General features: G+C 33.6%; 1 protein-coding gene across 1 annotated transcript; it reads left to right on the top strand.

Annotated features, from left to right (window-relative positions):
• Positions 1 to 3,966: 3,966 nt before the first annotated feature.
• Positions 3,967 to 12,312, top strand: LOC105950944 (cellulose synthase-like protein G3). Its single transcript, XM_088819838.1, has 6 exons — positions 3,967 to 4,683; positions 6,884 to 6,982; positions 10,410 to 10,526; positions 10,668 to 11,096; positions 11,194 to 11,541; positions 11,635 to 12,312. The coding sequence occupies exons 1-6, from the start codon at positions 4,087 to 4,089 to the stop codon at positions 12,175 to 12,177; spliced, it is 2,133 nt and encodes a 710-aa protein (XP_088675964.1). The 5' UTR covers positions 3,967 to 4,086; the 3' UTR covers positions 12,178 to 12,312.
• The last annotated feature ends 4,910 nt before the right edge of the window (positions 12,313 to 17,222 follow it).

The following is a 17,222-nucleotide window of genomic DNA, read 5'->3' as shown; positions in this document are numbered from 1 at the left end:
TATTAATAGATTTTTTTACCTTTCCACCAAGTGATGTGAATGCAAACATCATATTGTAAGAACGGATATTTTCCTAAAAATGTCTTGTCTGTCTATCCGTACCCAAAAGCAAATTGGCAAGAGCAGGTGGAGCATTTTTCATATCAGGCAGTTGTACTTTCTCATTCTGATGACATAAGGAAAACATGGGTCTCGATGTTTCCTATGCTTATCAAGGCGCTCAGCGTACCACATCATTGCACCACAGGATTGACATTCATAGAACTGGTCTCCCAGATCGTCGTAATCTGTTATAGCGTAACATCGAATCAAATACGATGAGGACAAATTTAAGTAATCCATAAATTTCGAAGACACTATAATAATATAGAGGGAGAAATCTAATAGGCTGTAGAGGGTGAAAGAGGCTGAAGGCAGAGGGCAGCGCGATTTCAAGCGGCGATGTTGGTTGTTGTATTCGAAGTGGTGATGGTGTGGTTGTACAATTGTCGAATGGGCTAAATATTTCAAGGTTTCTAGTTTTTGGATTTTGTAAAATTTTGATTTTAATTAGAGGGCCTATTAATATAAGTCCATTATGGGCTACTTATTCATAAACAGATCAGACTAAAAACTCTTTTACAAAAAAGTCCACACAAAGTACAGAGGTGTGTGTAAAAGACTAAAATACCCCTCACATTTTAATATGCATCAATTCCACCCCTTGAACCTAATTTAACCTCAACTTGAGCCCAAATTTCACCAATTATTCAATTTTGACCCCTAATTCAATTTTGACTGTCACCGCCGGTCAGCTGCTGTTGCCCCAACTTTTTTTTCTGAATTTTTTTTCCTGTTACCGCCGCCGGTGATTGACGATCAATGCCGGTCCCCAGTGGCGTTGAATTTCTTTTTAAGAATTTTTTAATTGTTATTTTACCGAACCTTTTTTGGCCCCCGAAAAAATAGTTATATCATTGTGGTTGACAGTAATATTAACTATATTATTGTTTAACACAATCATATTGCTATATTACTATCTTGCAGAGTAATATTAACAAAACAAAATTATTGTGTGGTTAACAATAATATTACAGTAACGACAGTAATGTTATTGTGTTTATAGTAATTTTAATGTCAACGACAGTAATATTATTGTCACCGGTTAGCGACGGGCGGGAAAAAAAGCATAAAATGTTTTTCGAAAAAGGAAAAAAATGGGAAAAAGCACAAAGGAAAAAAAAATCAACGAGGAAGACAGGCGGTCACCGGCGTTGACCGCCGGTCTACGCCTTAAATCGGTGGGGAAAAAAACATAAAAGAAAAAAAAAATTAATGCCAAAAACCGGCGGCAGAAAAAAAAATTGTTAAAGAAAAATCAAAATTAGGTTTTTTTTTTTTTGTCAAAATTGAAGTTAACTTGGGGTTCCAATTAGGAAATGGTTTTAAAAATGTTGGGGATAATTTTGTCATATACATTAAGTTTGCCTTTATTTTATAAGACGTATTAAAGACATGGGCTTATTGGCAAAAGAAATATAGCACCTAAACTATTTAATTAAATTATTTTGTAGTGAATAAAGATGCAGTTTTGTAACTACATATTTCGGTTAATTAAATTATTTTGTAGTGAATAAAGATGCGGTTTTGTAACTACATATTTCGGAACTGCTGGGTCCATCTCAGGGCTGGCCCGACGGGCTCCATTTTAAATATATGGAGACATGACAATAGAAAGATTTGAACCCTAGTTGATTTCAAGTTAGAAACCCCTCTAATCGTTGTGGCAAGAGTACATTTGTGTAAATAGACTTCGAATAAATTTATAAAAACTAAATAGACAAGGTAAAATGATTAAATAGTTATATAAATAATGTCAAATAAATTATATAAATAAATAATATAATATGATATCGAAAACTATATGTATTTTATGTTTAAAAACACAAAATTTACAATAAAATTCTATTCTAAATAAAATCTACCATTAATTCTCCCTTATTAATAAATGTATATATAGTAAAATTTTAAAATATATAAGCAATTGACTTAATTAAATATTAATAAAAAATGCATAAGTTACTACTAATTAATATAAACAAATAAGATTTTTCTTGTCATAATTTATATATATATATATATATATATATATATATATATATATATATATATATATATATATATATATATATCGATTTAATAATATATACAGTACATTAAAATCAAGAGAAAAAGATGGTTTTTAAATTGGCAACGATTATATTTTGTTACCAAATCTCTTGGAGCATTTACAACAAAAGATTTTGTCGTCTTTCGTCACTTATTGGTGACAAAATATATTTGTTGCCGTTGTAAATGTATTTACTACATTTTATATCGTAGCGAAAAAAATACTCTTTTGCAACAAACAAAGTTGTTGTCTTTCATAAAATTCGTTGCGAAATATATATGATACTATTCCCAACAATATTTTTCGTTGCCTATGAGATTCAAAGGCAACAAAAATATATTGTTACAAAAATGTTAATCATTAGCCACAAATACTATATTTTGTAGCTAAAATATAACTATTGGCAACGAAATTAATTTCGCCGATAAAGAAATTGTTGCATATTTTGCATTTATTTTTCTAGTATATATATACTACATTATTCATATATATAATATGTTATCAAACAAACTTAATAGTTTAGCATTCAACAGTCTTAATCATTCAGTCATGTAGGTGATCGGTTTTATCGGCCAACCGATTCACTTTAGATCCGCTTCTTTTAGCCAATAATTTTTTTGGCCGATAGTTTTGTTGTCGGGCTGGAAATTTTAACAGACCGATATATAAATGGGTCGGTCAGTGATTTTCAATTTACTCAAAAGTCGGTTGGCCGGATAATATCGGCCAACCGATCTTTTTAATATTTCTTTTATTATAAATATTTAATTGTAATTCTTATTTTTTAATGTTAATTAATATATAAAAGATGCAAAACCACAAAAACCCAAAATATAAAATTATAAACATCTCCATACTATTTCTATTTTTTAATTTTTATTTTATATTCTTCATTATATATTTACTTCTTGTAGAAGTTTAATAAAAAAAAGAGTAAACTGCAAAAACTACCCCTGTGTAATCTTGAAATAGCAAAAACCCCCCTGTGATAAATAAATTAGCAAAAACCCCCCTGTGAAATTATTTAAATAGCAAAAACCCCCCCTATGGAACTATTTGAGGGTTGACTTGATATAAAAAGACACAAATACCCCTGGAGTCTTGCAATTAATAAATTCTTATATTTTATAAATATTTTAATTATTTTATTTAAAAAATAATCAATTTAGTTGTTTACTATTTTTTTTAATTTCTAAACAAATAAATTAAAAATATTAAATATACATATAATATGTATATATATAAATACATTTTGAGGGACAATTTTGTCATTTCAAGTCTAAAAAATCAGCTAGGGGGGATTCTGCCTTTGACTAAATTTCACAGGGGGGTTTTTGCTAGTTTATTTATCACAGGGGGGTTTTTGCTATTTCGAGATAACACAGGGGTAGTATTTGCAATTTACTCTAAAAAAAATCTTAATTTTAAAGTTAAATTTTTTACCAACATAAATTTTCCAAAATTATTGAATATCTTTTGAAAAGCTTTTAAAAATATCTTATTATTTAAAAGAAAAATAGTTGGCCAATAATACCAACCAACCACCAATTGTTTACCCGCCACAGTCGGTTGTCAACCATTACCCAACCCATAATGGTTGGGCCTATAATGATTTCCAATTTTCAGCAAAATCGGGTGGTCAGATTGGGTAGGTAATTGGCGGATAATTACCTGACCCGACCCGTGTCGACTCTACAATTATGTATTTAACATTTAGTGATCAATGATTAATAATTCAATCGAACATGGCCTTAGTCAACCTTTAATCGGAGGCTATGTTTTTTAATTATAAATACTTGAAGGGAATTTTAGTAATTAAACCTTGTTTTAGTAAAGTTTTGGTAATTTAACCAAAGCAAAAGTAAAGACTAAAGAGGCGTAAGATATATAACACTATCCCACCCCACTCCAGCTACTACAATTCCAGCTTCTAAGAAATGAAAAGTAGAACTGAGAAACTCTCGTTTCACACAAAAAGGCCCCTCCGACGCCGGATTTTAAACCGTATATTCACTCTAATATACTCCGTCGCCATATTAGCCCTACTCTACCACCATGCTACAACTCTCCTCCACCCCACCACCACCACATATCTTTCTTTCTTCACAACACTGTCCATGCTTATATCTGATATTATCCTCGGTTTTATGTGGCTAAACTCACAGGCCTTCCGCTTCAATCCTGTTGTAGTGGAACCTTTACCCGACACTCTCCAACAACTTCTCAAAGCGCCGGAAAATTATCCGGCGCTGGATGTTTTCATATGCACGGCTGATCCGTCCAAGGAGCCACCGATGATGGTGGCTGCCACAGTCCTTTCTGCTATGGCCTATGATTATCCAACTCAGAATCTGTCTGTCTACGTGTCAGATGATGGGGGCTCTGAGTTGACTCTATTTGCTTTGACTGAAGCTGCTGAGTTTGGAAAGGTATGGCTGCCTTTTTGCAAAGATAATCGGATCTTGGAACGCTGCCCCGAATCCTTTTTTCGCTCCACTTTACCCACCAATAATACCCACACACACAAAATTAAGGTAACTCTTTTCAATTTATTTACTTCTTTAACTGTATCAATCATTTTATGAAAAAAATACAGGATATTAATTTTGTAATAAGATTTTTAATTTTGATTATTTTATTAGAGAAATATATGTAGCCAGTTAAAACAAAACGAAAAATATCATTTTCGGTCACCATCAGGTAATATGGTCCGCTTACGGCATCCAATAGAGTCAAGATAATTGTTATAAACTATTATATATCCATGGATGGATTAGGCGAACATTTTGACTTTTATAATTCACATTTTTACTTTAATGATGCAGCAAGATTGAATCCATGTGTTGTAAGTATTTAATACGACAACATATTAAATTAAATAGATGAGTCATTTGACCACATAGAACAGAACAGCCAACTATATTGAATCAGTTCCTGTGTGAATTATTTATAATACAAATGTTTATTAGAAGTTTGACACATAATTTCATCTTTGATCCCTATCTTAGTTGAATGGTTAATCTAGTACGTAATAATAAACTTAGTAGATAACTTGTGGACTGATTTTCTTTTTTAATTAATAATCAAGAAAACTGAACCATGTAGTGTTTTCGGATAAGGATTACGGGTTTCTAACTTCATTCGATATATAAATAGACGGGTCAGGCAAGTTTCGGGTCAGAAACGCCTGGTTCGGGTCGAGTATATTTTGAACTTTAATCGGCCCTAATGTATGGTTGGTTAAGGCCCGGGTCCAATCCTTTGGGTCGGAAAACTGTTAGCCCGGGTCTAAATCGGATTTTTGGAATTTGTTCTTTATTGTTCATAGAGAGATGATTTTAAAAACTCTAAAAATATATTTATACTTGTAAAATCTTTAAAACAATTATTATACATCTAAAAACTAATTTTTTTTTTTTTTTTGGTAAAAAAATAGGACAATTTAGAGGGCCTGCACTTAATTTTAGAATTTTAAAATTTAAAGTAAAACTTGAAAACTTACAAATAAGGGCCTACACATCCTTCTTTAATATGAATCAAATCCACACAGTTCTTATAAACTCAACTAGCTTACCTTATTCTTCGGCGTCGGTATGTACACATTCGGATTTGTAGTCCATTTTATTCTCCTTCTACCCCATACTCGACTCAAAAGTCTTTTGTGACCACCATGCCGATGTAATAAAATGAGAGTTATCTCCATCATCAAACTCAAAAGAAGAAAAATCCTATCAAAAAAAAAACTCAAAAGAAGATGTTAAATACATTTCAAGTTCCATATTAGAACTTGAGTCCTTAACCCTCGCCCACTCCGTGCATTCTATAAGTAAACGTTGTAGCCAAAGATTTCTTCAAGTAAAGTGATTCCAATCTTTCCCAAATTTCTAAATTCCAACGGCAATGGTCTTCTCCAAAACCTCTCTTAGCGCCTCGTCACCAATACTCAATCTCAGTGCAATGTAGGCTTTATATTGAATTTAAAAATATTTACCTACTCACTCTCAAAGCATCAAGTTCTTCTTTATTGATGGCAGCTGAGATTCCTTGATCCACGAGTCATGCCGATAGTTACTGGTTTCTCAATTCCCCTCCTGGTGTCTCGAACCCATGACCAAATGGTTTTAGGTGCAAAGTGCTTACCAACTGGCTACCTTGTCTTGACTCCATCAACCATTAATTTGTCCATGCTTACATTGTTTTGTTTCAATGTGAAAAATATAATTCAATCCTGTAAATACAATAACAAGAGATAATGGACAAAAGAAATTTATGGTCCGATCACAAAGTTCTTCATCAACTTTGAGCAGTCACCAACACTTTATTTAGAACACTCGTAAGATTTTACATAGTAAAATTCACTTTCACATATCACAAAGACCGACCATAGAGCCTTACTCATTCCACTAGAGTATCTTCCTGATGCGTATCTAACTCATTTCACAGATCTAATTTTATCCCGATGTTGAGATGCGTACTTCTGTCCATGTTTATTGTATCTAGATTGTGCTTAGATAACCATTTGATCCCCATGGAAGAATAAATGGTTACAAGAGTAGGCTCCAAGCATGTCCGATCGAAAAGTCGATTATGAGTGAGTGACTACCTTCTTATAACTTCCTTTCCCTTTCATGCATGTAGCTTTATTTCGTTGAACTTTGATCGTTCAATCTGAATTATATCCATTTGCATATACATATTGACAGTTGTTTATATATCATGAATATTATAATGTAGGGAATGTATGAGAATTTGAAAACAAGAATAGAGGATCGGTGCATAATGAGTTCGCAAGCGGCTAAAGATTTTGGTGAAGATCATCCTGCTGTAATTCAGGTTAATAATCAAATTTTATTCATTTAATATAAAGCTAAAATTAGGAAGAACCCCGTGAGCCAAGACTAAATATTAAAACATCATTCTAGTTTGTGCAATTATTATTTGATTTATCTATTTCTGCTTTTTACAATAATGCAATTGTTCTAACCAGAACAATGGGGTAATAACACATGAAGATACCTTGATTACATTATCTTTGAACTTGATGAAAACACTTTTAGACTTCCTCCAATATTGAACTCCCTTCATACGACATTTCAATCTTTCCCGAGATTTTCCTAAACTCTTATCTCGAAAATCCGATCTTGTTTACCACTAAGTAGAAAGCACCCCATAAACGTGTTACAACAAATGCATGTACATAACAATAAAGCTTGCTCATTGACCAAAACTTTCTTGCTGATGATATGAAATTCTTCTACAAGTGTATCATTTTTAGTAGATTCTTGGACTATATACAACATATACTGTCCTAACTTACATTAACTATGAATCATGGAGAATAAATATTTTTTCACAATATATACATCTACTTAATAGAAATATAAGAATCCTAACAAATTTGAATATATCAAAGATAAGGATCGCCAATTACAAAGACTTCTATTTTATAACAAAAATTGTAATAGAGGATAATGAAAATTGTAAAACACCAATTCAGTTTCGTTCCTCTAAAAATTATCTTTGTTAAAATATTGGATGAATTTGAGGTAGGCCAATAAAATAAGGTTTTACAACAAATCAATTTACCCTTTAATTTTCATTTCCAATAAATTCACAAAAACATGAATTCTTAAAATAGCCATACATATTTCTATTCGAGATAAGCTTAACTCACCCCGCTCATCAGGTTTGGTCCGACCCTACCCGATCCGACCCTATTTGTTTTTCTTTTAGTTTTTTATTTATTTTTTATTTTAATTTTTAATTGTTTAGTGTTTTTCAATTTTTTAATTTATTTTTTTGCGGTGGTGGCCTGGGTCATCGTAGCTTCGGTTAGCTGACTCAGCATTAGTTAACTTCAACAACAGTTGACATTACCTTTTTTTTCATCTTTCAATCGTTTTCCTGGTGGTGGGTCGCCGGAGCTCTGGTTAGCTGACTCAAGATTAATAGTTAAGTTCAACATTAGTTACTTAAACATTAGTTGACATCTTTTTTTATTCTTTTGTTTTTCTCCGGTTGCGGGTTGTCGGATCTCCGATTAATTAGCTAACTCAACATTAGTTAACTTCAACATAAACTGACATCGATCTTTTTTTTCCCTCGATGGTGGATAATCAGAGCTACGATTAATTGACTTTAACACTAAAACAATTGGGTGTCAGATAATCCTTAGTCAGTTAATCAGAGCTCTAAATACCCGTCGCCGAAAAAGAGAGTTAAAAGAACAAATAAATAAAAATGGTTGGATGTAAACTAATGCAAAGTTAGCTAGTGCGAACTCAACTAAGCGTATTGTCAAAAAAAAAAAAAAAAAGAACTCAACTAAGCGTAATCAACTAATTAGAGTTCCGACGTCTCGTTCCCGGCCCGGAAAAAAAAAATTAAAAGAAAAAAAGTTGGACGTCAGCTAATGTTGAAGTCAGTTAATACGCGGTCAGCTAATGCAAGTCAACTAATTAGAGCTGCGACAACCCGCTGTCGGAAAAAAATATAAAAATAAAAATAAAAGATAAAAGGAAAAAAATGCTAAATCAGTTAACTAGAGCTCCGACGACCCACCGTCGGAAAAAAATGGTAAAAATGGTATAAACTAATGTGGTCTTAAGATATAAGTCCCTGGTGACAAACCTTAATATTAGAACTAAATGACAAGTCTAACTAAAATTTGCTTCACATCCTTTATTAAATTCATTCCAAAAATGCCCCTCCACTCGCAAATTCGAAATTACACAAAATTGTAAATATACTATGATGAACTATGGTATTATTTAACATTTTTAAGTTTGCATCTAGCATTTTTTTTTAATTATTACGTGAAACACGTTTTTTTTAATGTATTTTTTCATTATATAAATATCTATTTTTCCCCCTTCTTTTCTACATAAATTGAAAATTATGATTTTTTTTTAATTTTTTTGATCGTAAACATAACCCATAGGAAACTGTAGTAATCCGTAGTCACCCACAGACATCTTAAAACCCTAACTCCTCCTACAAACCTTAGCCGCCAGCCAAACACCCATAGACACTCACAGACATTTGTAAACAACCAAATCGATTTTTTTTTAAATTTTCCCCACCAAACCCTAGATCCGCTCCTCCACCACCACCATCCACCACCACCACCATAACCGAGCGCCGCCGTCACGCCATCATCCATGCCCAACATCGTCGCCGCGCCTTCCACCATAGATCTGACCTTGCACCACCATTGCCACCACCTCTTTGCCTCTACAGTCATCCTCTTATTGCCGCCGTCTCCACCGCCATAACCACCGCCCCTCTCAATAGTGAATTGGAGTGGTGGAGAACGAAATAGATAGAGAGAGATAGATAGAGATGGCGAGAGATAGAGATATCGAAAAATAGAGAAAGAAAGATTGAGAGAGAGAGAGAGAGAGAGAGAGAGAGAGAGAGAGAGAGAGAGAGAGAGAGAGAAGAAAAAAGAAAAATAAATCTGAGAGAAATGTGACTTTAGAATTTATGGATTTAGGTTAAGGGAAAATTAGGGATATAAGAAAAATTGAGGATGTGACTCATATTTATTTTTCTAAAAAGGATTTAGTTCATAAAAAAATATTAAGGTTGTATTCTACATCTAATTATGTTTCCAACTAGGGACCTCTAGCATATTACCCCTAAACTAATTATTCGCACCTCCAAAAAAATGCTAGTACTAATAATCAAAATAAATATGATAAAACAAACCCTAATTATTGTAGAAAATGGTAAAAATGGTATAAACTAATTATTTGGGTTTATATTAAATTAAACTTACAACAAATGAGTTTTACTCAAAAAAAAAAAAAAAAAAAAAAAATTGGGTTTATCCCACATTATGTAAGTTACTGAAGGGGCTATCTAAAAGAAACCCTAAAATATTTTATTTCGTATCTATTTTTGTGTTCAAAACACAATGCAATGTTGATTGTGTTATATATTTCCAAAGATATTATCTCGTAATAAGGTTTTCGTATAGTAGCTTCAAAAGTGGAATAATTTTGTCGTAAAGACAAAAACTCCAATTCTTGCCTCGTCCATTTCGCTAGAATTACTAACCGATTAGTATGCACCAATATCCACGTAACACAACGATGTTCTAGAGCCACAATCCCAATACTTAATATCAGAATATAATCTTGAACAAAATAATTTAAAAACATCTTATGCATGATTTTGCTTCAACTTGGTCCATAATAGTAAACCATGTATGTTTAATTACTTATTAATTTATCCTTCGAGATCAAAATATGTGCAGGTTATCTCGGAAACTAAAGATGTGCGAGGTTGTGCAATGCCAAATCTCATTTATGTATCAAGACAGAAGAGCCTTACATCCCCCCACCATTTCAAGGCTGGAGCCCTTAATGTTCTTGTAAGAAATTCAGAACTCTACACATTAAACAAAACAATTAGTTAATTTTTTTACATTTTCTTATCCTCAATATTTGTTATTTTTATATATTTATATATATGTGTGTGCGCGCGCGCGTATGCATGTTTTTACGTGAAACAGCTTCGAGTATCATCAATAATGACCAATGCTCCAATAGTTCTGACATTGGATTGTGACATGATATCCAATGATCCATCAACACCTCAACAAATGCTATGTTTTTTTATGGATAGTTCAGTGAAGTCGAATTTAGGATATGTTCAGTTCCCTGTTCGTTTCAATGGTGTTAACAAGGCTGATATTTATGGATCCGAGTTTAAGAGAATGTATCATATAAATCCAATGGGCTTAAATGGTCTTTCGGGCCCCGATTACTTTGGGACTGGTACATTTTTCAATCGGCAAGTCTTTTTTGGTGGACCATCATCCTCAAAGAATACCGAGCTCGAATATGTTGTCAAGAAGCCTATCAATAATCATGCTATTTTAGAGTCAGCACATAATATGGCAAGCTGCGATTATGAGAACCAAAGCGATTGGGGATTAAAGGTAAAATAGCTTTCTTGATAAGTAAATAGTATGTGATGACAAAGTAATTAATCTAAATATGATTCTTTTTTTTATTTTTGTATTTTTTTTTTTGCAGAAAGGATTCAGATATGGTTCCTTGGTGGAGGACTACTTCACCGGTTATCAGCTACACTGCCAAGGATGGAAATCAATATTTTGCAATCCTAAAAGGGCATCATTTTTATCTGAGATGCCAATTTCCCTTCACGAAATGATAACGCAAACCAAGAGATGGTCCGTCGGACTTCTTGAAGTGTCTTTCTCAAAGTATAGCCCATTAACGTTCGGTACAAAATCTCTCGGACCACTCATGGCTCATTGTTACTCTTACTATGCTTTCGGTCCTAGTTGGTCAATCCCTATCTTGTTCTATGCTTTCCTTCCTCAAATTTCTATGCTCCACAATATCTCCATTTTTCCAAAGGTATGCAATATTTAAATTGTTTCTAATTAAGATTATATATATCATTATATAATTTTGTTGTAACTAGGTGTCTATGTATTTTGCTTTGATTAGGTGTCAGATCCATGGTTTTTGTTGTACATGTTCCTATTTGTTGGTGCTTATGGACAAGACTTGTTGGAGTTCATCTTAGAACAAGGGACAACTCTAAGATGGTGGAGTGATCAAAGAATGTGGCTTGTTCGAGGACTTTCTTCTGACTTGTTCGGAACATTGGAATACATAAGCAATCGCTTGGGCATTGCCTCAAGAGGATTTAATGTGACTGCAAAAGTAAACGATAATGAACAGAGGACGCAATATGATAACGGAAAATTCCAATTTGGGGTTGTCTCTCCCGTGTTTATGCCGTTTTCAACAGCCGCAATCGTAAATTTAATTGCAGTTTTTGGAGGGTTCTTGCAACTGTTGAGGGGCACAATTTTACTTGATGAGTTTTTGGGCCAAATGATTATTTCCAGTTTCGGGATGGTGAATAGCTGGCCTGTTTACGAAGCAATGTTCTTCAGAATTGATAAAGGAAGAATGCCTGCAAAGATTACCATCTTTTCAGTTATTCTTGCATGGCTTCTCATCTCTTTGATGACAAAGATGTAAGATTTAATACACTTTGATTTCAATGGTTAAGCGAAAAAATGGCCAATACTCCTTGGGTATGTATAATAATGATAAAAACAAGGAAAAATATGGTTATTTTTTTTTTATAATTTCAATAAAAGTATATTACTTCAATATTGTCATTTGCTATAGCAAGTCTTCATTGATATTTTCTTTTCTTTTTTTACTCATAGTCGTTTTGAATTATATTGTGAATATTTCAATATTGATTTTATTCTTATATATAACATTTACGACTTATGAGTAACACACATTGATGGGAACCTAATATGAGAACCGAAAGATAAATTCGTAGAGATTTACTGATGATAATTATTTATTCTATGATTCCTAAACTTGAATGTTTAGTTAAACAAGATTATATGAGGTTCCTTGATTTGGAAATGGGTAACGAAGACGAACTCAATTGATGAAATGAACACACATACTTTTCTTCAACTTCTTAGTCTTCCAGATTTCGATGCTCCGACGATTTTTAAATCCGATTGTGTGTAGTTTTTTTGTAGTGTGAGCTATATAATTTAGAGAATGTCAATACTGTCAATGTTAATAAAATATAGGGGAGTTCCTAATTTAGTCGCACATTCGTCCGCGGTTGATGTCTTTTCCGTCTTCTTCGCCGCATGGGTGGTGGTCGTCATTGGTTGTGAGATTGAAGAATGATGGAATGGAGAGAGTAGCGAGGAGAAAAATAGCAAGAGAGAGGAACATTGACATGGGCTGTCGAGCGGTGCTACAAAGAGCGATAATCTTCGAGTGAGAATGCGCTCAACGACAACAATATTGGAGAAGAGAGAATGAAGAGAGCGGATGGGGAAAGAACGATGCATGCATTCTGAAGAAATAGGGTTTCGATGGAGCAAAAAGGGTAGATATAAACTTTATAAAAAGATTTATAATTACGTAAAATAGGAAATGAGAAAGGAGCCTCTAATGGGCAAATAAGGATTGGATCTCCATAGGTGTAATTGTGTTACACAGTAATATGTTTTTTTTTAATATTATTGTGTTAGATAATAATAATAATATTATTGTGTTAAGACGATAATAGGTTAATATTATTGTCAAACACGTAATATTATTGTTTGTATAGGGGAAAAAATGTTCAAGATGTTTAAAAGCTTGGAAACTAGGGGTGTGTACAGCTCGATCGGTTCGGTTTTTGGCTAAAACCGAACATGAACAGAATATATTGGTTTTTGTAAAATTAAAAAGTCGGTTTTTCATTGGTTTGGTTTCTTTTGGCTTCGGTTCGATTTTTGGTTTTTTTTCCAATTGGGTTTTGGTTATTTTCGAGTTCAAGAGTAACTATATATTCAAGTTATACAAACAAAAGAATCCAATTACAATTACTTTCACAACTAACTAATGCAATGAAAATATAAAATATTTAATCGCATAGGACTTAACGTAATTTATATGACGTATTATGCTTCATTTTTTTTTTCCTACTTTCATCAACCAAATAATTAAAACCAATCAAGTAAAATTTTAGTTACTAAATAAATAAAATACAATGTCTCAATTTATGAACAAATACTTAGAATGAGACAAGTAATTGAAAGATATAAAGTAAAAATTAGGGTAAAATAATAAATATATTACATAAAATGAAGTCATTTTATAGTTTCGGTTCGGTTCGGTTATTTACCCTTCCACCATAACGAACCGAAAAATACGGTATTTCAAAAATAAAAAACCGTACATACGGTTTGCTATTCGGTACAGTTTCAAACGGCTCGATTTTTTGGTTTTTCGGTTTTTTTTTCTCACCCAATGTATGCTATTAAAAAGTGTTTGGTAAAATTTTTAGGAAAGATCTTAATTTTTTTTAATAAGTTGTTTTCAAAAAGGGAGAATTTGATATAACCCCTCGATGGAAAATAAAATAGGGATAAACCTAAGCCGAGAAAATCCGTTGACCCTGGAGATGGTAAAAATACTATTGTACTCTTATATACAATTTTTGTCCAAATGCATTTTGCATTTTCGGACCTGCATATATCAATTTCGCTGCATTTTTATTTTATTTTTCTTATAAAAACATATTTGTTTATTTTGTTATTTTATATATATATTTCATTTTTTTTAAAATTTTTTTTGATTTATTTAAAAAAAAGTTATTTTAATTTTATTTTACTTTCTTATTTATTTATTTTTAAATCGATATGTTTAATGTACTGAAAATGACTACATGTAACTATAGTCATTTGTAGTAATGTTCTTTCTTTTTACCCTGAATTTTTAGTCGACCAATTATGTGTACATACAAATATCACCGCTTATACAAAAAAAAAATTCATAATCACCAACAACAAAAATATTTATATTATAAATCAACTCATAATCAATACAAATCGAAATACACAGTTACATGCATATGTTACTACTTGTTACCATATGTTACTAGTAATGTATAGTAATGTGTAGTAATGTATACAGTATGTAGAATACTGTAACTTGAAGCAGATGTCAAAATCGTCAAATTCTTCCACAACTTAAACCAAATTTTTTGACACCTTCAAGAAGAGGATCAATGGCTTCATTAAGCTGCAATTGTAAAATCAAAACAAAAAATAATTATTTTAGTGAAAATTAACAAAAACTGAAAATATCAAAACACTCAAAAATCGACAAACAGAGAGAGAGAGAGAGAGAGAGAGAGAGAGAGAGAGAGAGAGAGAGAGAGAGAGAGAGAGAGAGAGAGAGAGAGAGAGAGAGAGAGAGAGAGAGAGAGAGAGAGAGAGAGAGAGAGAGAGAGAGAGAGAGAGAGGCCGTAGTTGTGAAATGCTATAAATTGTAGACCAAACGCCTTCTACCAAAATCCTAGCCGCCACCAACCACCCAATGTTCCGCGCTTGCAATAAAAAAAGTTATAGAAACAAATCTAATAATAAAAAAATGATAGAAATTACAAGAACTCGACGAGGCGAATCCAACGGTGGGTAGCCAGTCAAATTGTGACTCCCGGAACACAAATTACACCTCCGGCAAGATCCACGTCATCAAAATACGCGCCCACAGTAAAACGATAGTAGAAATAGATTCAGAACTCCAAACAGATTTTCATTACTTTTAATTAATCATTTGATACATATGGTTGGAGCAATAAATTTATAGAGGTATACAAAAATTAAATATTAAATATCAAATGAATATTTAATAACTTATTTTGATTTTTTTTGTTGGAGTTGCTCTTAGATATATACTAATCCATATTTGTTTCCTTGCTTTTTCATAGATGAATCACGATATATTTGATTATTACTTAAGAGCATGTTATCAAGATATGTGAAAATAAAATACATAGGAGAAAAATATTTATTAATTGTATTTAAAAAAATTTATTAATTGATGTTAATGTAATGGAGTTGCTCTAAAATAATCCAAATGTAATACTTATTCTTTGTTTATCGGAAAAAAAAAATAGTTATATTAAAAGAAGCACAAAATGTGTATTTGTATAATATACAACCCACACTTTGCGAATCACATATTGCATGGTGTTAGCTACATTAAGAAGTCTCAGGGATATTAGCTAAATTTAAGCACTCTAGTGAGGCAATAAATCAATCTGAAATGTAGTACGAGAATGAATGTGGTTGCAATGTTTTTATCGACGACCAAATTCTAATTTTGATGATTCTACCACTGTTTTGGTTGACATATATTTTCCATGAAATATCCTCGAGCTCCTCTTTTTGCAAAGAGACTATGTTATGCATGGCAGACCATAACATAAACCAGATTAATTTATGGTTCTCCTTTTGCGTTAACCTCAAGTGCAACTCGAATTGCCTCTTTATATCCTCTAGCATTACTGTTTGAACACTGATCCATGCTAAGCATTTCATCTAAACTTTGTAGAATAAGGTATAAGAAATGAATAGATGATCATTATTTTCTTGATCTGTAGTATCGTAGAAGACGCATCGCTATTTAGTATCTCTGACAAGCACATGTCTTCTTGTTAAATTTGTCTTTGTAGGTAGATGTTAAGTGTATATTTTTACACTTTATCGCTCAGAGCGACATCAATCCGCACACTCGTCAGTCGCGCGTCATCCAATGCTCCTACAACTTCGATGCGAGACAACTCCAACGAGGAGACAACTCGCTCGGAACTACTACCCACAGCGAGATAACTCCCACGCGGAGAAAACTGGCTCCGTCCTATAACCCCTTGCGAGGCAACTCCCACGAGGAGCCAACTCCCTCGGGTCTAGGAAACCACAGCGAGATAACTCCCACGAGGAGCCAACTCGCTCAGTACTACAACCCGCAGCGAGACAACTCCCACGAGGAGACAACTCGCTCGGTCCTACAACCCACAGCGAGATAACTCCCACGAGGAGCAAACTCGCTCTGTCCTACATCCCGCAGTGAGACACCTCCCACGAGGAGACAACTCGCTCGGACCTACAACCCCTTGCGAGGAAAATCCCACGAGGAGACCACTCGCTCCGTCCTACAACCCGCAGCGAGACAACTCCCACGAGGAGCCAACTCGCTCGGTACTACGAACCCGCAGCGAGACAACTCCCACGAGGAGCCAACTCGCTCGTTACTACGAACCCTCAGCGAGATAACTCCCACGAGGAGCCAACTCGCTCGACACTACAAATCCGTTGCAAGGCAACTCCCACGTGCAGCCACCTTGCTCGATAATAAGACTCGCTGCGAGACAACTCCCACGAGGAGAATACTCGCTCTCTACTACTACATTATCGCGAGACAACTCCCACGAGGAGATAACTCGATCAACTCTATTACCCCGCGACGAGACAACTCCCACATCGACTCGAGAGTGGGGGGCTTAATGATATGCCTAATTGGCCCAACCCAATGAGTCTACAAATTATTTACCTACTGGGCCACGAGCCCAATATCGAAGACCACTATCACCGAGGCCCAATCACCTTCAAGTAAGGTTTGGGCCCGACAATCTCAACTAAGCTATAAATAAAGGTTTGAACTCATTTTTTAAGGTACGTCCTATTAATTGAGCAATACTACAATACGTA

The sequence above is a fragment of the Erythranthe guttata genome, chromosome 1 (genome assembly GCF_056151865.1).
Source record: "Erythranthe guttata isolate IM_541 chromosome 1, IM_541, whole genome shotgun sequence".
NCBI lineage: Eukaryota > Viridiplantae > Streptophyta > Magnoliopsida > Lamiales > Phrymaceae > Erythranthe > Erythranthe guttata.
The sequence above is the reverse complement of the archived record's forward strand: the minus strand, read 5'-3'. Positions and strand labels throughout refer to the sequence as shown.

Bases quoted from the DNA above. Each gene is read 5' to 3' on its own strand.
- LOC105950944 (XM_088819838.1), top strand. From the start codon at position 4,087: ATGAAAAGTAGAACTGAGAAACTCTCGTTTCACACAAAAAGGCCCCTC. The intron at 4,684-6,883 runs GTAACTCTTTTC...ATTATAATGTAG, and splicing joins CCCACACACACAAAATTAAG to GGAATGTATGAGAATTTGAA. The intron at 11,097-11,193 runs GTAAAATAGCTT...TTTTTTTTGCAG, and splicing joins AAAGCGATTGGGGATTAAAG to AAAGGATTCAGATATGGTTC.